The 23,688-nt window shown below is 41.8% G+C and overlaps 1 protein-coding gene across 6 annotated transcripts in view; it reads left to right on the forward strand.

Annotated features, from left to right (window-relative positions):
- The window catches only part of RPTOR (regulatory associated protein of MTOR complex 1), a 458,205-nt gene that overhangs the window by 352,768 nt on the left and 81,749 nt on the right, over positions 1–23,688 (forward strand). For 3 of the 6 annotated variants that reach the window (XM_048488432.1, XM_048488434.1, XM_048488435.1), the window contains exons 16-20: positions 85–276; positions 900–1,040; positions 6,764–6,881; positions 9,003–9,146; positions 11,939–12,097. In XM_048488432.1, coding sequence (XP_048344389.1) covers positions 85–276; positions 900–1,040; positions 6,764–6,881; positions 9,003–9,146; positions 11,939–12,097 — 754 coding nt within the window. The remainder of the gene's footprint in view (positions 1–84; positions 277–899; positions 1,041–6,763; positions 6,882–9,002; positions 9,147–11,938; positions 12,098–23,688) is intronic. The other 3 variants (XM_048488433.1, XM_048488436.1, XM_048488437.1) reach the window with 1 other exon arrangement.

Genomic DNA, 23,688 nt, shown 5'->3' on the forward strand with positions numbered 1-23,688 from the left:
ATGTGTTTGTGTTCTCCCATTGGATCATAATTTCCCTGGTGGCATGTTGTTTGTTTCAATACTGTGTGCTACCTTTTGTTGTAGGAAGCCTGTCTTCAAGGGAATTTGATTGCCATTTGCCTGGAGCAGCTGAATGACCCGCATCCTCTTTTGCGCCAGTGGGTGGCGATTTGCTTGGGACGTATCTGGCAGAATTTTGACTCCGCCAGGTGGTGTGGTGTGAGGGACAGTGCCCATGAAAAGCTCTACAGCCTTCTGTCTGATCCGATCCCAGAGGTAACCTTGTCAGATTTGTGAAAAAAGTCCACGGGAAAGAATGGAGCCGTTGTTTGACTGCTCCGCCAAAGGCAGCCTCCCCAGCGTAATGTTGCCTAATCTGTTCCTAGCTAAAAATAGTCTTCCATTACTTTTGCGCTAACACACATGACCCAGTGGTTTAGGAAGGCTTTGGTTAGATCCGAACTAGATCTCAGTTATCAACTCAAGTGGCTGTGGATTGATAGCTGGCCAAAATAACTCTCTCAAACATATCCTCTACTCTCTACAGATTTACTCTCTACAAATATCCTTAATTTGGGAGTCCTTTCCAATGTAACGGGCATAGGGCTTTTTGTATCATCTTAGGTAAACGGCAACACATTCAAGCGACACTAAAGAATACAGTAGGAAGGACATGGTTCTCAACCTTGGGGTCGGGACCACTTTGGGGGTCGAACGACCCTTTCACAGGGGTCGCCTAAGACTCTCTGCATCAGTGTTCTCCATCTGTAAAATGGATAAATGTTAGGGTTGAGGGTCACCACAACATGAGGAACTGTATTAAAGGGTCGCGGCATTAGGAAGGTTGAGAACCACCGAAGATTGAGCTGGGACCTAGATGAAATGTGTTTCTCTTCCAGGTTCGATGTGCTGCAGTCTTTGCCCTTGGCACCTTTGTAGGCAACTCAGCCGAGCGGACTGATCATTCTACCACCATTGATCACAATGTTGCAATGATGCTGGCCCAGCTCATCAATGACGGAAGCCCCATGGTCCGAAAGGTATGGAAAAGGATGGGAAGGAGTAGGCTTATGCAGGCGATCCCCTCCATCAGACTAGTCTGTACTGATTTAGCCGGCTGGATGGTCCAATTTGGTGTAAGGCAATTTTGTCAGTTTTTATGAGCAACTCAGACTATGCTTTGGTGATTTATGCATCTGTTTCATTTTCCCCTGGAGAGTAGCGCATAAACATGTCATGATATTTGAACACATGAATAACTTTTGTAATGTTGTTAGAGATAATTTAGGATTCCCAGATGTCTCGTTTTTTTAAAGGCTAGCTTCTTATTCCAGAAGTTAATCGTCGTTCCTTGCTCCAGATAGTGAAGCATCAAAGAGAGCACCACATTTTGAAAATATGCTACTTTTGATATTACTGCCTGACAGCACTAGGCAGTGACAGAAAACATAGCGAGCCCTGGAGCTGTAGCTGTTGGGTGTGGACACACACACAAAGTTTATTGGCGCTGGCGCGGCCACCGTGGGTGGGCATGGCTGGCTCCGGTGCTGGCATCAGGACCATATTTGGCAGTCTCATCATCGGTTATGCCCGAAACCCCTCCCTGAAGCAGCAGCTCTTCTCCTATGCCATCCTCAAATTTGCACTCTCCGAATCCATGGGGTTATTCTGCCTGATGGTGGCGTTCCTCATCCTCTTTGCCCTGTGAAGGAACCGGATGTGCCTGCCTGCTGTGTGCTCCCCTTTAATCTCCCCTGTGTGTTCAGTCCCGTGTGTACTCCAACCTGATTGTTCTGCGGTAGATAGGGAGAGCCTGTCCTTTCAACAAGACTGTCTGGCTCGGAGCGGGAAAGCGAATAAATATTGTATTGACAGAAAACATAACGGGTCTGAAAACAGCCACTCTGTGGGATGCATGAGGATTAATATAAATACCTTCTGTAGATGTGGCTGGTGGTAATGCCTGTCCGGCCTTAAAAGTTGGCTTTGTTTTCTGCACTTGGCTTGTATTCCAGATGTGTGTGTTTTTATATCTGCCTGCGCAGTGAGATTAGACCTGTTTACATTCACCTCATGTGAAACTAACAAGCAAAAAAAGGGGTGCAACGTATGACAATACTAGAAACAAATTCGCGTTACACCCAATCGCCTTATATTTGATGATGCTGTTTATACTAAAGCAACTGTACAAGTATACATACAGTATCCATCACCACATGTCTTACTTATATTTATTTATTTTTTATTTTATTTATTAATTCGGCTTTTATACCGCCCGATCCCCGAAGGGCTCCGGGCGGTGAACAGCAAGGATTCAGAGACAACAGGAGCAAAACACATATACAATATAAAGACATAAGCTCCATCTCATGTCAGCACTAAAATAACCTAAAACCAGCGGAAACAAATTAATACATAAAAGCATAAAAGCAGGCGTCCAACCTCAAATTTAAAACCTACCCCCAGAAAAAAGGGGGGGACGGTAGGCCCCTCAATATGAGGGGACCCTGATGTAACAGCCCTGAAAACCAGAGGGCAATAAGGAGCAGTAGGGGGCACACTCATAATACAATGATATTCTTAAACCATATAATGATATTCTTAAACCATATAAATTCTTCCAGTCCAACTGTTACTAATCTCCAGAAATATAGTCCAGTGCTAGTCCATCAATAAAGGTTAGGAATTCAGCATATTGTAATCACAAAACGTAACCTATGGTGGTGTCTTTCCTGTAATCAAGCTCACCATCCATTAATACGCTGAATTCCCAATCTTCATTGATGGACTAGCACTGGACTATATTTCTGGAGGTTAGTAACAGTTGGACTGGAAGAATTTATATGGCTTAAGAGTATCATTGTATTATGAGTGTGATATAAGTAAGACATGTGGTGATGGATATTGTATGTATACTTGTACACTTACATTCTCCCCTTGCCAATTACATCCTCATGATGTTAAATGACCAATGAAAACCTTCCTCTTCTGCCCCAGGATAGCCAGTTCTCATTGGCCTTTCCTTGTTTTAATCCCTTGTCTTCAACAGAGCTGTCAATAAAAGTCAGTTTTCTTTTTTGTTATTGTTGTTCTTTTTTATCATGTGTGGGTCCCTGGAAGCAGAAATCGCTTCGTCAGCATTTAGGTACCATTTTGTGAATTTTAAAAACATTTATTCTTCCCAATAAAATTATTAAACAGATTTTGCCTTTCTGAGTCCTCCCCCCTGCCCACTATCTCAGGGAAGACATGTGTCCTTGAAAGGTTACTGTCTGGTGGCTGAATTGTGTCATCGCAGCTCTTGCACTCCTGTCGGTTATATCAGCCCTCTGTTCATCAGTGATTTTTCTGAATGGCAAGTCCCATCGTGTCGATCATTCTGTCTCTCCATTTCCTGAGAGGTTTACAGAAATGTCAGTTTCTCCCTGGCATTGTGTTTTTTGCCTGGAGAACATTATGCCGCTCTCCCTCTTCTAAGGGAAATAAAAGATTAAGCTCAGCACAGAGAGCATGACTTAGAAGAGCACTTGCTGCTGGCTTGGGGGGGGGGTGAGGGGGTTAGCAGTCCTTGAGATGAAGTCACACATTTCATGGATACTCTTACCATCCTGACTTCTGTGGGCTATCAAACACTAAATGTCATTTCTTGTTTGTCCCGAACATCGAGATGCTACATTTTACCCAGTGGGTCTAAATGGGACAGTAGGTCTTTATCAGTGTGGCATTTCATTTGCTGTACAGTATGAGAGATCCCTCTTGAGATGCAAAAGGGCATTGTATAACAAAACAGTGAAAGATGAGGCATTAAAAATTATTTTGGCAGCATATCTACCACTGGAAAGTGCATGTCTGGATTTGCTGAATGCCAAAGGAAAAATATATCTGTCATTCAAGCTTGTTATGGCACTGCTTTCATTTTGAAGCCCCTGAAGAAAAGCAGGAGCAAGAAAATGAGGTTAGCCACGCTGGCCTCTGCCTCCAGAACGTCTTCACTTTGGAGACTGTGTCATTACCTCAGGAAACTTTCTGTCTGTGAAACGCTCTTCTGTTTGTCACTGTTTTGGTAGCAGAGTCTTACATTACAAGCTGTGAAAGTAAATATGAAATATTAATTTGTTACTGGAAACATGAAGTGTCTAGCAGCCCTCTGGGAGGAAAGGGGGATTGGATACGCAAGGGCAAAAGGAAGGCAGGGCAGTTCACTTCAGCAAAGAGCTTTGCCATGAAGTATAGTGGGAAAGGGGGGTTGAAATAGTAGGTTTGGCTTAGTCACCTGACGGCTGTATCTTCTGACCTCCCACTTGCAGATCAATGGTACAGTAATCACTTGCCTAGCACTCAGGCACAATGCCCAGATCCCACAACTTACATTCCGTTTCAGGCAAAATACATTTCATTTTTCTGATGCTTGTTTGTGCAAATAGGACTTTAGCAGCATAGCCATTAGCTGAACTTTAGGTTTGCCTTCTTTCTTTGATGCTGTGTCACCCAGTACAGATAGATCTGCAGTTCATAGAATATATCACAGTGTTTCTGTCAGGCACTCAGACTCACTGTAGAACAGGTAGACAAATCTTCAGACTGCAGATTGCAAGCTCTTTTGTCATGCAAGAGTCTTGCCCTTTAGTATGATTCATTATGTCCTGCAAAGTGCAGAAGGAAAGGGTCGGTGGACAGGAGAAGAATGAAGCAGTGTCCATTTCCATACTCTGTGTGACAGTACATCAGTTTGACAATACTGGGCTGAATCAAAGAATAAGGGGAGACTGGCTAAGAATAAAAGGCTTTTGTTGCAAAGAATTCATTTTAGAGTCAAACGCTCCAGCTTTCTTCAGATCTTCACACTAAAGTGAAGGAAAAATCAATGCTTTACCAAGCCAAGTATAAAAAAGTGTCCTGATCCCCTCTTTAGGTGACAGATGGGTATTAATTTTGTCAGAAGGCTGGTTTTACAGGGACTTGATTCTCTTGGCTTATTTTTTAAGATGCTTAGAAAGGGGAGTTATCTGCCACAATAATGCAAAAGAGAAGACATTTGTTAAGCTGTATGGTTTTCTTTGTGCAAAAAAAAAAAGAGTGAGGAAGAAATATGTTGGTTCCTTAAGTGGAAATTTGTGCAGCTCAGTGAGTCTGTACAGGGTACAGTGAACGGAGGACAGAAGGACATTGGTAGCATTATTCCTCAGCCGAGAATTGCTCTTAGTCTTGACGTGTTGAGTCAAATCATGTCGGTCTGATCTTAGAATTCAGACTTAATATTATTGTAGAAATATACATCTGATCCTCAGAAAGAGTTCATAGTTCAGTGACAGAATGCATGGTTTGCATTCAAAAGGTTACCGGGTCAGTACCTAATATCATCTCAGACTCTTTAAGATGACACCATTTGGTAAGACAGCAGACAGATCTACCATTTAGAGTGGGAATTATTACAGAAATCCTTTTCATGTCTGCCTTTGTCTTGAAATGTAGCTCTTCAAAGAAATAAGGGATGCTAACCTTTGCTCTAAAGTAGTGGTTCCCCATTCCCAGAGGTATAAACCAGAGCATTTGGGGTTATGTGAAAAAAATTACATAATGGGTTTGCTATTATGGGGGTACAATTTTAAGAAAATGTTGTACCCCCATAATAGCAAATAATAATTCCACTCTAAATGGTAGATCTGTGTATAAAGAACCACTGCTCTAAAGGAAGACTGGGGCCAATTCTTATGTAAAAACACTAGCCTATTGCAGTGCATTGCAACAAATCCAAAATATCTGTTTGTTCCTACTTATAGAAAATTTTGGAAGGGGGGGAGGACCACAAGAATCAGTCTACAGACATTCCCATGGAGTCCATTACACAGGAACTTTGAAAGGGTATGATTTGCAGATCAAGGAAATAAGAATGTCAGATAAGTCTGAAACATTGATACAACTCCATCAATGGTCTAGAAAGTTTTATTTCAGAATGCATTTTGAATTTGGGGTCCATCACTGCAGATAACTTAAATCTCACATATTTGAAGACAGAATGGGGGTTGCGCTCTTTCTATGTCCCCCCCATGCACACTAGAATCGTTTTATATTAAAGTTACACTGAGTTTGTTCTGAGCATAGCAGCTTGTAAACATTTTAGTAAATAGAAGTTTTGCAATTGCACTTCAAAACAGTTTAGAAGCACTTAAATATTAATTGTGCACTCTGAGTTTGAACCTCTCTCTGTATGAATGGCTGGTAGCAGTGAGTCTTGTTTTTAAAATATGAACTCTTCATCCAAAAACCATTTGTCCATAGTGCAGTTACTTTGGATAACATGAAAATCTCACAATTTCAGCAAATAACATTCCTCAAACTTTGACTTTCTATGTTGGATATCCCATTTTCTGCTTTCTGAGACACCAGGACCTATTGATACCGTGTTTCTCCAAAAATAAGACAGTGTCTTATATTAATTTTTGCTCCCAAAGATGCGCTATGTCTTATTTTCAGGGGATGTCTTATATTTTCGCTCCACAGCTGCATGCTCTGGTGTTCTGTTCGACTGGCATGCTTCCAAACAAAAACTTTGCTACATCTTACTTTTGGGAGATGTTTTATATTTAGCACTTCAGCAAAACCTCTACTACGTCTTATTCTCAGGGGATGTCTTATTTTCGGAGAAACAGGGTAGAAATATTCCCCAACCTTTGCAGAGATGGGAGTTCCTTGCAGTTGGTTGTTGGATGCATACACAGAGATCAAAGCTCTCTTTTTTTCCCCTTCCTCTGCCTCTCCACAGGAGCTGGTGGTGGCATTAAGTCACCTCGTGGTCCAGTATGAAAGCAATTTCTGCACTGTTGCCTTGCAGTTTATGGAAGAAGAAAAGAACTATGCACCGCCTTCTCCTGCTGCTCCAGGTGCTGCTACGTTTTCTTTGTGGTCAAAAAAAGTTTGAGAAGTTTATTCTATGGCTGGGAGGGGGGGTATTGCAGTGATTGATAATGCTGGCAAATATCTGATATCGTCTGCATTTTTTGGCATTACCTCTCCAGGCCAGGGCATTGTCAAGATAGCATGTTGCTTCCTGTGCTTAACTAAAGTGCTGCTATAAAGAATTGTTATTGTCTTGCCTGTCCAACCCTGCCCTTGGAAGATGACAGATGAGAGAATACCATGTTATTCTGAGAATCTATAGCTCTCAAAGCCTATTTCTGTCTACAGCCAGCATGATGTAGTGGTTAAGAGCAGGTGGATTCTAATTTGGAGAACCGGGTTTGATTCCCCCACTCCTCCACCTGAGTGGCAGAGGCTTATCTGGTGAACCAGATGTGTTTCCTCACTCCCACATTCCTGCTGGGTGACCTTGGGCTAGTCACAGTTCTTCGGGACTCTCTCAGCCCCACCTATCTCACAAGGTGTCTGTTGTGGGGAGAGGAAGGGAAAGGAGCTTGTAAGCCACCTTGAGTCTTCTTATAGGAGAGAAAGGTGGAATATAAATCCAAACTACTACTACTACTACTACTACTACTACTCCCTCCTCTTCTTCTTCTTCAGTTCAAAAATGAGGGCTTTACTTTGTTTCTATCATTTCATTTTGTTTCTTATTCGTGTGCATTTTGTTTCATTTTAGAAATGAAAAACTCTTAGGCAAATTGTTGCTGGCCTTTTACTTCATTAAATGTCATCTTAAATATTAAACAACCTAGGTAATCTCCGGAGACACTGGAACCTCTGTTGTCAGACTATTTAGATGCAAGTACAATTGTTTCCCTGAAATAAGAAATTTAATAGCTCCTTTTTATGAAAAAGTGAAGTACATTAAAATATGAAAACCAATCCCACCTCCACCCTCCTTGCATTTAAAAAAAAGATTTTGGCTCTGGAAAAATAATCTCTACTGGTTACATCATGCCTGTGTTCACTCAGAATTCAAAGGTCCTCTGTAAGGAAGACACATGAAGAAAAACTATCTCCACCATTTCCTGTTTGGGGTGTAAAATGTGAACACCCTTGTGTGGTATGGCTACTTGAAGCCATAGGAGGTTGGAGGGAAAGGGAAAATAAGCAGGAGAGTTCAATTTGCAGGAACTTAGTGCTAAAGGTTTGCTTAAAAAAATGTCCTTAAGCTTTATGGACCTTTTATTGCTGTAAATACAGCATCTAGCATCACACAACATCAGCAGCCCCTCTGCCGCATTCAGTTAACTGGGGCCTACATGGGAGCTATCACATAAGGCCCATTACTGTTCACAGAGGTGGCAAAACAGTGCTTGGTAAGTTCTGCCCCTCTGTCTTAAGTAAGCAGGTGCAAACAATGTTGTAGATTCAGAGTTGAATGCAAGTGGGTATCTTCTCCATGAAACCGCCTAAGTACCCGAAGAAACGTTGAAGGGGGAAATTCTTCATGCCATTCCATTTCTGGCCTTACTAACCCTAGTCCTTGTTTAGTTTGAAATCCAGACTGTAATCATCTATGGAAGTGTAGAAAGCAGTCGTCCTTTTGTATGAGATGGAATTAACTTACTACCTCTTGCATTGTCGAAGGCTTTCACGGCCAGATTCAACTGGTTCTGATGGGTTTTCCGGGCTGTGTGGCCATGGTCTGGTGGATTTTGCTCCTAACGTTTCGCCTGCATCTGTGGCTGGCATCTTCAGAGGTGTATCACAGAGAAAAGTCTGTTTCACATTGTGTCTAAGTGAGAAGGGAAAGTTTAGTGTGGTATATTGTCCATGTCCCAGGGTGGGGAACCAATCATTAAGTGTTTGGGTGGAACTTGCTATGCAAAGGTGTGAAGATGCCAGCCACAGATACAGGCGAAACGTTAGGAACAAAATTCACCAGACCACAGCCACACAGCCCGGAAAACCCACCAGAACCAATTACTACCTCTTGTTCATTTCTCTCATGAGCAGTGTGATGCTGTCATTTTATGCCACTTTTAATTTTTTTTAAACTGTTGTTGACTGTCACAATGAAGGAGCAGCTTTTGCTGGGGTTTTTTTTTGTCTGTGTGAGTAATAGTTAAATATTACCTTAGCAGAAGTTGGAAGTTTGACTCCAGGGCGGGACAGTCCATGTACACCAAGACTTCGTTCTGTCAGCTCCTATGGGAATATCCGAGCAGTCACCACAGCAAGGAATTTGAATAAGTCTCTTCAGAACCTCAGCTTGAATGAAGAATGTAAGATGGCTTTTCAGGATTCACTTTCTCTTTTTTCCTCTAACTTGTAATTTCTTTATTTGAGTAAAGTTTAGCTGAAGGGCTGCTGCCCACCAAAGCCATAGTGAGACAATTCATTTTTTAAACAGCAGAGTGAACAGTGTCCCCTAAAACACTGCTGCTTTGCCTTGGTGTTTTCAGCCTCTACCCAGAAGACATATAAGCATGTTTGTTCACCAGATGGTTGCCTCAGATTTTCTTCTAGCTCCCCTAAAGGCCATCTGCTTTGTTCAGTTTCTTTCAGGTCTTTACCTGGATGGATCGTCTCTCCAATTTTTTCTGATTTATCTCCAGTCAGATCTTTTTTTCTCCAATCCACTTTCAGATCTGCCTTAATCTGACAAGAAAATGTAGGAATGGCCATCCCTCAACCTGAAACTGGTTCTTGAGCTAGTATGCAATAACATCTAAAAGCATTATAGTCACACTTCAATGAAAATGGAACCTCTGTTACATAAAACAGCAGAGCAGCAAAAATAAATAAAATTAAAACCCAGCAAAATTAGCAGTTAAAAAAAATCCATAGCTTCTGGGTTTTTTAGCCATATATGGTTTTAAAGGTAAATATCAGCACTTTGAATTAGGCCTGGAAGTGAATACGTGGCCAGTGGAATGGTGTTAAAACTGCATAGATGTGGTCTCTATAACTGATACCAGGCAGCCATTTAATAGCTATTCTTGTGCACCATTTGAAGTTTTTGAACCATCTTCAAAGGTAGCCTGAGGAAGATCTTATTATAGTAATTTAATGTGAATGCTGTCAGTGGATGGATAGCCATGAACAATGAGTTCTCTTTAGGAAGGGCCACAGGTGGCATACCTGCCAACACTCATTAAAGGTGCTCTGCGTTATAGAAGAGATCTGAGCCTCCATCCAGATCTAGCAGCATTCCCAAGCTATGAGCCTGTTCCAATGCAGAACAGGCCAACTGTTCAATACCAGACTGGTTACATTAAACCAACAGGACCTCCAGTTTATCTGGATCATATTTTATTTATTGGTCTTCACCCAGCCCATTACTGTCTCCAAGTAGTGGTTCAGAGCATCTCTGGTTTCTACTGATTCACCCAAAACAAGCAGAGTTTGGTCTGTTCTCTTTGATGGATGCAACTCCAAATCCCCAAATCCCTTTTCCCTACAGTTTCATGTAGATGTTAAAACACATGAGGGATGTGAAACCAAATAGCCACAAATAGTAGTCTCTTGACATCATCTTCTGGAGCCAGTCAGCCAAATACAAACGGAACCCATGGTGGTTGAAATTAATGTACTAGCCAACTATTCCAGACGAATACTATGGTAAGTGATATCAAAAGCTGCTGAGAGATCCAGAAAAATTCATCAGGGTACTTCCTGTTACTTTCTCAGTAAAAGTATATATCAGAATTGCCAAGTTTCAAATACAGACCTAAAGGTTATATTTAAAATGCCTAGAGGTGTCTGGCAATTACTCACTCAAGCACTTTGTCCAAGAAGAGGGGAGTTGTTTTTGACTTCGTGGGATAACTTTTTCAAAAGGGATTATTTTCCTGCAAGGTGACTGGCTCTATTCCCTCCCTTAAAGGCACATTTATTATCTCCTGGATGCAGCTAGTCCTCCCTCTAGTTTTAATCAGCCAAAATAGGCAAGGGTCAAGCACTAACATTGTCGGTTGGATCCTTACAAGCAATTTGATCATCTCTGTGGCTTCAATAACTGAAAGTCATCCAAGCAACTGTGATTAGATGGCACTTTGGTAACATTCTGAGATTGAATTGTTAAACTTGTAGAATCTTTTGTGTCAAATCTGAGTGATTTCCTCTGCAAAACGTTATGCAAAAATGTCAAGCAAGCTACAAAATGTTGTAAGGCATGTATTTGCATCTCCTACACCCTTCTTCATTGTTCACAGGCCTCATATTTTTCTCTGCGCATTCCCACATTGCAAAGATGTGTGTCTATAGATCATTTTCAGAACAGAAGACAAAACAACACTAGAATGCAGACTTTGTTTTTACCTATTATTCTGTTATTATTTTACCTGTTATTCTCGGCTGTGTAAGAGAATCTGGAAGGCTTCAAATACTGGCTGAACATTATTCTATGGTATCTGCCAAGGCGAAGATTCACAGTCCTAGCCAGCAAAAGTACCCTAAGCCCTTTTCCTCAAAGATGTGTGTGTATGCCTTTAAGCTGTTTTTATAAGCTGCTGAAGCATAAATGTTTTTTCACTGAGAAAACATGGAAACTTTTGATAGTTTTCCCAAGGGTAGTGAATCCCATAATGTGTGTGCATTGCTACTTCAAAAAGTGCGGTCCTCACAAACTTGTTTCTTTCAATGTTGTTGTGTTTGTTCTTCTTTTTTTAATTTTAAAATTTTTTAAACTTTATTGTTAATATAAAAAACAAAACACAATTTTATAGTTAAGAATTATTAAGAAAAGAAGAAGAAAGTAGAAATTAGCAAATATAGTAAAATATAATTACACTGATTGTCTAATGCAGGGGTGGCCAACCTATGGTGCTCCAGGTGTTCATGGACTACAATTCCCATCAACCCATGCCCACATTGCCAATTGGCCATGCGGGTAGGGGTTGATGGGAATTGTAGTTCATGAACATCTGGAGCACCATAGGTTGGCCACCCCTAGTCTAGTGCCTCATTAGTACAAAAAAAATGATCAAAGCATCATGTTCCCTCAGTTTTTTTCCTCTTTCACTTTATGTACCAATAAGGAAAAAAAAGGTTTGTGTTTGTTCTTCTTGAACAGCGGGGAGCTCCGTCGCATTTTCCCCTGGGAATCTGAGCACCAGCAGCAGCGCAAGCAGCACTCTGGGCAGCCCCGAGAATGAAGAGTATATCCTGTCTTTTGAGACCATTGACAAAATGAGAAGAGTCAGCTCCTACTCCTCACTGAATTCACTAATAGGTGAGCCTGAATGTTTCCAAACCACCCTGTCTCTCTCGGCAGAGCTGGAAAGCTTTGAGAAGTAGCTTCTTTCTAATGGTAACACCCACTGTGAGTAAACAGCTGTTTTAAGAAAGGAAAATAGTTTCTGAGAAGAAATGGTGAAGGAAGATGTAGAACAATGATATAGTTACAGTTATGTGAAGGCATGTCTGGGCTTTTTATTGAGAATGAATCATGCTTTGCTCCTTAGCCATCAGGGGGCATTGAGTGGGCATATACAGCTACCTCCAGCATTCTAGAAAGCAGTTTAGGCCAGGCAATTTCTGTGGCCCATCGTCTTGACAAAGTGCATTGTTGATAGCTGACTTTTGTATTGTGTATACTGTATTGTAATTGTCTGTCTGATTCAGCTTCTGTCTTATTCTTTCCCTAGAGCTTTGGAGGCTATAAAATCTGGGAATTGAGCCACACTCATGTTGGCACATCTTAATTATTAAGCTAGTTAAACTGCCTGTCAGCGGGGACGAGACACAAAGAACTAGATCTTTCCTTCTTTCTGCGCTGTACCCCTACTCCTTCTCCTGTTTCTATCTTGCCTACCCCTACAAGCCTTCTTGGTGTTTCAGTTCTCACTCCGGGCAGGCAGCCACAAAATTAGAGCTGTTGCTTCACTTGCACAAGAATGGAGGTGTGAGGCAGTGGAAGTTTGAGGGGAGGCTGCGAGGGTGAAAAACAGGTCCAGAACTAGCATCAGGAAAGGTTTTCTCTTTTCATTCACACACCCCTTATTGGGGAAGCAGATCAGAACATTCAGGTGTGGAAAGGCAAGTATCATGGGCCAGAGAATAGATTCCTCTTATTCAGGCAAAACGACTGAAGATGCAAAGGAGGGGGCAGCAGGGTAGCTAACACTACTGCAGAAAGAGGCAGTTGAGATAGTTGAGTTGTGCAGTTGAGTTGTGCAGAAGGAGCCCAAAGTCTCTGAGTCAGGCTTCTCTAAGGTGGGGTATTGCTCTGTCTTCTGGACTCCGATCCCTTCTCCCCAGAGCCTGCTGCTGAACCAGAACCAAGCCTCTCAAAGTCCTTGACTGCCTCAGCCCTATTCACAGTACTCACCCCTGTAACTGGGCACAGCACCTTTAATTACAGGTAGCCAGCTCCTGGAGGGGAGGGGCTATATCTCCACTTTTTAAAGACAATTTAAGACCTTGATTCACCTTCAGCCTTGGCTGGAACTACATTCATTATACACTGTTGGCTGCATCCTCAGTAACTTGATTCCTGCCTTAAGGCCTGGACCTCTGCCTCAAGCAGGACTGTAAGCTCTGCTGTTTCAAGTACTCCAATATATTCCCATCCCTGTCAGCATTTGAGGAAGGTCAGGTGATGGTCTGTATTCCACTGTGCATATAGCAGGATCTGAAGGACTCATGGTTCAATCCTATGCAGATTTACTCCAGTCTAAATCTATGGAAATGAATGGGCTTATGATAGAGTAACTCTCCTTAGAATTGCACTGTCATTCATTCATACATTACCAAACCATAAACTAAGGAATTGGGAGTGGTGCCATTCCCACATCTCGAAGCCTCTTGCGCTTTGTCAGGGCACTGTCTCACTGATGTGAGCAAGGGCCAAAGATCCTCATCTCCTTACCCCAGAGTAGTCTACACTCTGTTGCAAGAGAGGAATTGTGAGACTGGAGACAAAATTGGGTTCCATTATGTCACATTCTGAGTTCTGTTTATGTCACACTTCTGTATGAGATTTTGAGGAAGAGAGAATTGCTTTTGAAGCATTCGATACTAAAATTGCTTCCAGAGTGAACATTTTGTGTATGGGTTGAGGACTCAGTGGGCTCAAAAAATTTTCCCTAACATTTGCCTTTTTGTGCCTGCTCCATGTTGCTCACAGCCCTCTCATTAGCTGTTCTGTTATTGCTTCCTGGCCCTCTCCAAAGTTCCTGAGCTCTGTGAACCCAACTAATCAGGGATCAAGTTGTGAATGTGATATTATATCATCACCCACCCAATCAGATTTGGCTATGTGATTATATCACATTATATGAATGACCGGAGACTCTCGCATTATTTACAGCTCCACCCCCTGCAAAATCGCTGAAGAGGAAGGCCCTTTATACATGCCCTGGTTAGCTCAATTCAGTTTGCTCCACAGTGGGGTTGCCCCTTGTTTCTCTGGGTACATGCAAGGACACCGTACTGATTGCTCCGAACTAAGCCACCATTACCTGCCCCGGCTTTCAAGTTGCTCCTGGACTGGCTGGTTGACTGCCTTTTCAATATTTTTAGGACATTTCAATGTTCTATCACTCCTGCAATAGAATGTTGATGTAATTTTTTAAAAGTCCATTGCTGTTCTGGAAATGTCTGCTGGGAGTAGGCAGTGCTACTCCTGTGTGTGTGTGTGTGTGTGTGTGTGTGTGTGTGTGTGTGTGTGTGTGTGTGTGTGTGTGTGTGTGTGTGTGTGTGTGTGTGTGTGTGTGTGTGTGTGTGTGTGTGTGTGTGTGTGTGTGTGAGAGATTCAGAGGAGTGGAAAAGCCAAAGCAGGACAAATGGAAGCTGCCCTGTTTTGCTTTCCCTGCACTGGCAGGGAAAACTTCACTATGTGCCCATTCTTGGAAACTGTGGGGCTTGTTGGATTTTTCAGTGCCTTGAGTTCAGGGCTGAGGAAAACCTGTTGGTAAGAGAAACTTTGCCCCGAAGGGAATGTATGCTCACCAAGGTGCAGATGAGAAGTACATAATAGACAGATGACACATTACACTAAGGGGATGAAACGTGTTCTCCATTTTATTTCAGCTCTGTTAAGATATCTCTGTGCCTCAGTTCTTCCTTCTGTAATATCTAATGGTTTACAGGTGTCTTAAAAGTTACAGCTGAAATGAGTTGTGAGTCAAAGAAACTGAAAATACAAAGCCACTTTCCAGCGCCTTCCTCATTCATATTCAGTTAGGAGAAGCTCATATCCAGCTGTAACTGACATAGCTTATGGAAGTGTTTAAAATTCATAACTGACACAGAATCCCATTACTTTCAGCATTTACCACTTTAAGGCCGGGGTTTTCTTCCTCTTCCTGATTTCGCCTCCTCCCCCCTCCTTTTTTTCAAAACTGTGTCTTCCAATCTTTTATTTTGCCGTATCCCAAAGGAAATGGTTTTCAGAGCTTGAACTTGGCCCATCTTTCGTTTGGGATTCTTGCACTTGAGTTTACCTGCATGTCTAGTTATATAGCTGACTCTGCCACCTCCAGCCCATTCTCTCATTTAAATTTCTCCCCACTGACCAGGAAAAGAAACATATTGAGGACCAAAGTCCATAATAAGAATTTCATGAGTGGAAGGGTCAGAGACCTTTTACGTATAATTGACATGAACTTTGTATGAATGTTGTGGAATTCTAGGCACTGGCTGACGGCCATTGCACATTCTGTGAAATGCCATTTATGTAATTTGCAATGTAAATGTCACATTCCGGGCAGACTCTGAGCTCCCCAGGTGCCAAGCAACGCCCAAAGAAAACTGGCCAGGCAGCAGTGAGAAGACAAGTAGCAAATATGGATTCTGGATAGTCAGGGCTGGGTCAGATAGATCAGGCTATTGGTTTGATCCCAGCAATGCAAGGAGTGCAGGTGGGGAGGATTAGGTCTGAATGCAGAGGAGCATCTTAGAAGCGAAGCAGGCCTGCCTCCATAAACACCTCCACAGCACTGAAAGCTAGCATGAATTAAAAGACTCATAGCCCTGATCTGAAGCCTTGCACTCTAATATTGCTGGATAATCTTCAGGTGTGTCTGCTCCGCAGAGAGCATACAGGGAGATAGGGGGCCTGTATGATCAGAGAGTCAATGGAGCTTCAGATTGTGGTTCTCTGTTTGAATTAAATAAATACCTGGAGCTAGATGTTAAATCCTCGTTCTCTGCATGTTCTGCAGATTGCTCCTCGATTACATTGTTTCTGGGGCTAGCTTGGAGTCTGCAGGATTCCTATGGCAAACCCCTGCTGATTCGTAGACATTTCCCTTACCTCAATTCCACTGCTACTGTTTGAGAATCTCTGAGGCATCTGGGATGTGACAGTGAGGACACAATAATCAATTGAGAGCCATTTATATTTGTTTAAGCATGACAGTAAAATCCGTAGTTCACCAATGTACACATTGATTTGTGGACTGATATTGGTACTGTTTTCAAGCATGTCTATGTGTTGATGTTTTTGTTCTTTGAAATTTGTAATAAAGTAATTAAATTTTTTTAAAAAAATTAAAATTAGTCTGCGCTAAATTAACAAATAATAATGTTCAGGCTTTTGTATCCCAGATTTCTTTGCATGACCAAGGTGCAAGGTTTGATCTCTGGCATTTCTGTTTAAAGGACTTCAGGTGGCAGGGCTGGAGTAGACTTAAATCTAAGTAGAGATAGGAGAGCAGCTGCCAATCAGAGTAGAAAGCACTGGGACAGATGGTGTCCCATATACTGAACTTGTTCCTGTAGATCTTGGTAGTTCACTAGACTAGCTTTCCATTGTCAAACCCTGAGGATCCTAGTTCAAGCCTCAAAAATTCTGTCTATGTGTACAGAACATCTGAGATCTCCAATTAAAAGGTTCTTAGATAGCAAAGATATGAGGAAATCATCCTCACAAATGATTATGTTGTCCTGAACTCAGAGTTAGAGAAGAATTTCATTGTTGCCCACCATCCATCAGAAATTTGAAATCAAAACTTTACCCCACTTTCTGCTATCTTCTTGTATAGTTTGCATAATCTGTGTAACCCACCTCCCTTTCAAGCATCCAGATTTTACCAATTTAATCCTTATTCTGCCTAGGCAGTGCTATAGTAATGCATTATGTACCTCTTCTCTCTGTATTACAAAAGGTGCCATAAATGTTTCATGCTCTAAGGAGGCATTTGGTTACCAAATATTTGCAAGGTCAATACTACTTTGTGTTTAAATGCCATACAACTACATTTTTTTTGCATATCAAAATGATAGTTGAATCTTATTATTAGTCCTGGCTCATCTTAAACTTACTGGGGGGTTTTCTTCTGCATTTATGCTAATGTGATTATCCAAGTGGAATGTTGTTCAGGAAATTAGTTTTCAGAAAACTCCAGTATCCTGCTAGCTTGGGATTTGAGTGATTTGAATGGGAAGCAGAAACCTATAACATGTGTCAATTAGGAATCCACCTGAAGGACTATTAGTACACACTGATATTTACAGAAGATTGTCACTGTGCAGTAAATGAAGGTATGACTCCTGTAAAGTTGGGAGTGAGAAAAGATAGAAGATGAAGAAATAAGAGAACACAGATAGAAGAGGAAGAGCTTTCAGTGTTTTCAAAATAAAAACACAAATGAAATGTGGGATGATTTTTTTTAACTCATACGAATTCAGAATCTGCAAATTTATATCTGTGGGTTATACCCACAAAGTTGGTAAAATATACATGATAGAAAAGGGCAAACTTACCAATGTGGTGAGATAATGCAGAAGCTTTATGCATAGGTTGCTGAAGGATTGAAAAGTTTATTTTCATAGATCATATTGGGGATATGCATTGTCATCTGCCATTATTACCAATAATTATGCTTAACACCAATAACTATTCTGTGTGTTTTTGTAACTCAGATGTGATGTAGTTTTCACCCAGAGTGCTCACACTCTAGGTCAGGGGTGGCCAACCTATGGCACTCCAGATGTTCATGGACTACAATTCCCATCAGCCCCTGCCAGCATGGCCAATTGGAAAACACGAGATATATTACTCAACCAATTTAGAGAGGAATACACTTTAGAATCTGGGAATATCAAAATACCAAGTAACACAAACAAAAAAGGTCAGAATACTAAGAGTGTCATAGTATGTAGGAGTCCAAGAGGATGATGGGCTTGTTTCATGACAAGAGGAACCTTAGTAATATGTATCTTCCTCCTTGACATAATGAGTGAGAAAGCTTCCATGACTGTGTATTGTAAATTGCATTTTACTCTTTCCATTTTTCTTCTACCATTGGGTAATTTTTCTGCTCTGATTTCCTTCCTGAGTACTATAATGTACTTCTTTGAGTCAGTCTTCCGTGAGGTTACCGCGCTGCATCGAGGTATTGTTGATTTCCTGCAGTTTCCTGAACAGGATTAAAAGATGTGGGGAATGAAAATCCTTGATTAAAGCCAGGAAAATGAAGAGACGGTTTAAATGTCTTAACTTTTGTGTGCCACTCAGCTATGCCTTTTCAGTGTTCAGGCTGCTGAGGCTGAAACATGTGAACCCCTTGTTCACTGCCGTAATGGCGACTGTTAAATTGAATGAAGAGCTGTTCGTGTCTGAATAAAAACTGAAAATGATCGGTGAAGAAAGGCAAATTTTCTTCATATGTTCATTTCTAGGAGGAGTCATTTTGCAAATATCTGTGCTTCAAGGTCTATTTAACCAGTTTTGAATTGGCCTTGCTAATTACAGCGCTGTCATTTTAGATGAACTTCCAGCATGTGCACTCTTGCCTCGTGTTTAGTTTCTGCAGATTTTTTTGTATGTATTATTACAACAGAAATAGAGCAACTATTCCCTCCTGCTGGTGGTATTTTCTTTCATCAGTACAGTGACTCAGGTGGTTCAAACTTGACCAAGAACAGTCTTGAATGTGTCACTCATGTTGAATCTGTGCTATGAGCAATCCTTTCATTAACATATGGGGAGTCCCATTCCAATAGTTATTCTAATGTGTCTAAAATCCTTTATATGTCTACCATTCGCTTTAGTTACTGAGCAAGGGAGGAACTGCGGTTCTGAATTCCTTTTTCTTACATAGGTTTCCCCCTCTCTGTCCCCATTGAAAGAAGAAGATGTGGGTATACGAGTTAGGTCAGGTTCTCAAGATAGTGAAAGATACTTTCTCTCTGCCTCATCTTTCATGAACTTTAAAAGGAATCTCAAACAGTTCAGATTTCCCAGCAGTCCTTATGTAATTTTCTGCATAGACCCAAGAGCACAGGATGCAAGAATGCTGATCAGGGGAAAGGGGGCTGTGGAGAGCTTTCCTGGTGCCTGATGCATTGACAGCTGGCATTTTCCTGACTTTCATTATTTTTGCCTGCTGCTGTCCTTGTACCTTCCAGAGTGAAAATTCCAAATATCCAGTTTGTTAAATGATTTCATATTCCTGCCATTGTCCATAGTCAGTAGGCTAGGAATATTGGCTAAAGTCATTACCAAATAGCAGTATTAAACACTGGTCGTTTGTTTTCACAACAATTGCTGATTGGTCAAGTTTGTGTATTCTATGTCCTTTTGGGACCATGACTGTTTAGTGACAGATAGGGAGATGCTTGTGTTTACTATGGGAGGCATGTTGTCCCTTTGTAGTAACTCATATACAGTCTTAACATGGAGTGTGCCTAGGGTAGCCATTGTAGTTTGGTACTGGTGAGGCGATAGGGAACTCTAACCCCCAAACCCTTCCTTGTAACAATCATAGGTTGATTCCTTCCCAAGGATTAGTCTTCCCAAGCAAACCAAGTGGCCCCAATCATTTGCATTCTAGGACTTTTTCTCCCTGGCCAATTAGCCAAGAGGGTATAGTCACAACTTTTAATTTCCTTTAGTTTTTGATTTTTGTATTTTATTCTTTTAGGCCAGTTGTCACTATTATTTGTTATTATTGGTAATTGGCCATAAATAAAGTATTGATAACTATCTAACTAGGTTTTTTTTTATTTTGAGTGTCTGTTCAAGGTCAACTTGCTGTGTTAATTTTTCCTACACAGAGAGAAATCCCAGGATAGATAAAAAATAATGATGTGATCTTCACATATTGAAATTAGTCGACAAAAAACAGCTGCAGTCAGATCAGGAGTTTTTGGCTTTTTGCTGTTTTTCAAAGTTGACCATGTGATCAATAACCGAGATACCATTTCTTGTGGGTAGAGTTCAGAGCTTTCTACAGAAACACAGCAGATGTTAATGACACAAGATACACAGCAAGGAATTGTGGCTAAGTACATTAGAACTGGCCCAAGGGACTCATGTTGCACTGATTGTAAGGGGCTCCAAGCACAGTTCACAGTGCAGGCTATCTGAAGGAATACCTTCGTAAGGCTAGGGAAGGACATGACAGAAATCACCAAGGAGACCTAGTGTAGGATGTTGTCACATTAGAGGTTCACCAGATAACCCAAATTGTATCTTTCTACTTGCTCTCAAAGGCACGTTGAGGCTAACTCTTTGTATTCTTTATGAAAATGGTAAAATCTCGTGTCTTCAGGAGGATTTTTTGTCTTATCTGAAATGCTGGAAATCCTATATTTTATGGGCAAGATTTTATGTCCCACTGCTGTGTATTGTGCTGTTTGTTGTGTAATAGACCCTTTTATTAATTGATTTTATTTATACTTATACTGTAAACTTATAGACCACTCTCCCCCGAAGGGCTCAAGGCGGCAAACAACGTGGAATATAATAATATAATATAATAATTTAAAACAGTATTAAGGCCCATAACAATAACCTAGTAAAAGTATAATCAGAACCATATAGGACAGATGGCAATAAAAACCCACCCCTCCCTCCCCAACTGAGCCCACCGGAGGCCTGATTAAATGGGATCACACTCAACCCAGCTGGCCAAATGTCTGGCAGAACAGGTCCGTTTTACAGGCCCTGTGGAAACTCTGTAAGTCCTGCAGGGCCCTGGTCTCTCTAGGGAGCCTGTTCCACCAGAGTGGGGCCAGGACCATAAAAGCCCTGGCCCTAGTGGAGGCCAGCCAGATGTGTTTCGGGCCAGGGACCTCTAATAGGTTCTCCTCTGAAGATCAGAGGGACCTAACGGGGCAATATGTTGTCATGTTAGGGAGACACAGTCCCTCAAGTATGCAGGCCGCTTATGGCCTTAAAAGTTCAAACCAACACCTTGAATATGACCCGTAACTCAATGGGCAGCCAGTGAAGGTGGTACAGGACCAGTGTAACCTGGTCCCGACTGGAAGTCCCCGTGAGGAATCTGACTATACATTAATTGTACATTTGTATGATATTTTAATTTTTACAAGTTTGAAGATTTGGTAGAGGGCAAGGTTTAAATTGGGGGACCAGGGGAGAGGTTCTTGACATGTAGACATCTGATAAGATATCCTGTGAATCATGCCTATGGTAACAATTCCAAGATCCTATTACCCAGATAATATTTAGTTGTTTATTTATGTCTTTACCCCACATTTGCCTCCAGACAGCATACAACATGGGAAAAAATAAATCAGCAAACACCAAAGAAAACAAAATGTCTGTGTATTGTTCTGGTGTTAAATTTATTGGCTGGCTCATTTGAAAGCATAGTCTGTGAGCCATGAGCTAAGACCAAATGGCCCTTGAGCTCTTGCTTTGCACAACCAGGCTTTGTAAGGTTAAAACGGGAAAGGAGTCTTCAGCAAAGAAGCTACACAGGTGACAAAGATAAGTGTTCATACAGCCACTGTTGCATTTAAATTTATTTGCCACCGTCCCAGCCAGCATAGGTATTAACACCCTAGCAGTTAATGAGAGTGCCACAGTTTGATTTGGGGATGCAGGGGCAGGGGGGGAGACTTGGACATCAAGCTTCATGGGCTTGATAAGTTCAAACCCACACACACATCCTAAGTAAGTTCCCTCTGAAGTTCAGCCATCATTAAGAACATAAGAACATAAGAACAAGCCAGCTGGATCAGACCAAAGTCCATCTAGTCCAGCTCTCTGCTACTCGCAGTGGCCCACCAGGTGCCTTTGGGAGCTCACATGTAGGATGTGAACGCAATGGCCTTCTGCGGCTGTTGCTCCCGATCACCTGGTCTGTTAAGGCATTTGCAATCTCAGATCAAAGAGGATCAAGATTGGTAGCCATAAATTGACTTCTCCTCCCTAAATCTGTCCAAGCCCCTTTTAAAGCTATAAAGGTTAGTGGCCATCACCACCTCCTGTGGCAGCATATTCCAAACACCAATCACACGTTGCGTGAAGAAGTGTTTCCTTTTATTAGTCCTAATTCTTCCCCCCAGCATTTTCAATGAATGTCCCCTGGTTCTAGTATTGTGAGAAAGAGAGAAAAATGTCTCTCTGTCAACATTTTCTACCCCATGCATAATTTTGTAGACTTCAATCATATCCCCCCTCAGCCGCCTCCTCTCCAAACTAAAGAGTCCCAAACGCTGCAGCCTCTCCTCATAGGGAAGGTGCTCCAGTCCCTCAATCATCCTTGTTGCCCTTCTCTGCACTTTTTCTATCTCCCAATATCCTTTTTGAGATGCGGCGACCAGAACTGGACACAGTACTCCAAGTGCGGTCGCACCACTGCTTTATATAAGGGCATGACAATCTTTGCAGTTTTATTATCAATTCCTTTTCTAATGATCCCCAGCATAGAGTTTGCCTTTTTCACAGCTGCCATGCATTGAGTTGACATTCCCATGGAACTATCAACTAAGACGCCTAAATCCCTTTCCTGGTCTGTGACTGATAGCACTGACCCCTGTAGCGTGTATGTGAAGTTTGGATTTTTTGCCCCTATGTGCATCACTTTACATTTTGCTACATTGAACTGCATTTGCCATTTCTGAGCCCACTCACCTAATTTATCAAGGTCCGCTTGGAGCTCTTCACAATCCTTTGTGGTTCTCACCACCCTACATAATTTGGTATCATCCGCAAACTTGGCCACCACGCTACCCACCCCTACTTCCAGGTCATTTATGAATAAGTTAAAGAGCACTGGTCCCAATACGGATCCTTGGGGGACACCACTCCCGACATCTCTCCATTGTGAGAACTTCCCATTTACACCCACTCTTTGTTTCCTGTTTCTCAACCAGTTTTTAATCCATAGGAGGACTTCCCCTCTTATTCCTTCATTGCTGAGTTTTCTCAACAGTCTCTGGTGAGGAACTTTGTCAAAAGCCTTTTGGAAATCCAAGTAGACAATGTCCACCGGTTCACCCCTGTCCACATGCCTGTTTACACCCTCAAAGAACTCTAGTAAGTTTGTAAGACAGGATTTGCCTCTGCAAATTCAGAATGGCCTAATTTTGGTCCCATCATGCTGCCTCCATTTCCAAAAGTTGCTAAGGGGAATGGGTGGGGTGGAGGTGCTCTGAATAGATACAGGCCTTGACTCTGCCACACGTGCTTAGGGTTTTGTCCACAAATACTATGAAACAGAGAAAATGAAATTCCTTTTCTTCCCAGTGTTGGTGGATGCTGTTGTGCCTGCTTATGGGGATATCCATTGAACTTAAGAGCTACATTTCCCACCCTTTTGACTGTCCCTGGCTGCACAACAGCACCCTGGCCTTAAATCAGAGGCTTACAGTGGATGTGATCTGAAACAAAGAAGCAATTAATTGAAGGCCACCCAATCAGTTTTATGGCTCAGCAAGGCTTTGACCTCTGGGTTTAAATGTGTGAAGTCTATGTTTTTTCCCCCTACAGTGGCTCTCCCACAATCTCAAATTAATCAAACCACATTATTGAAAGGGTCTTCGCTGTATTAAACAGAAAAGCTTGTTTTAGTGTTTGTTTCAATGGAACTGTCCTCTGCTAAATCCATTGTGTACCAGACA

Source organism: Sphaerodactylus townsendi, linkage group LG03 (assembly GCF_021028975.2).
Source record: "Sphaerodactylus townsendi isolate TG3544 linkage group LG03, MPM_Stown_v2.3, whole genome shotgun sequence".
NCBI lineage: Eukaryota > Metazoa > Chordata > Lepidosauria > Squamata > Sphaerodactylidae > Sphaerodactylus > Sphaerodactylus townsendi.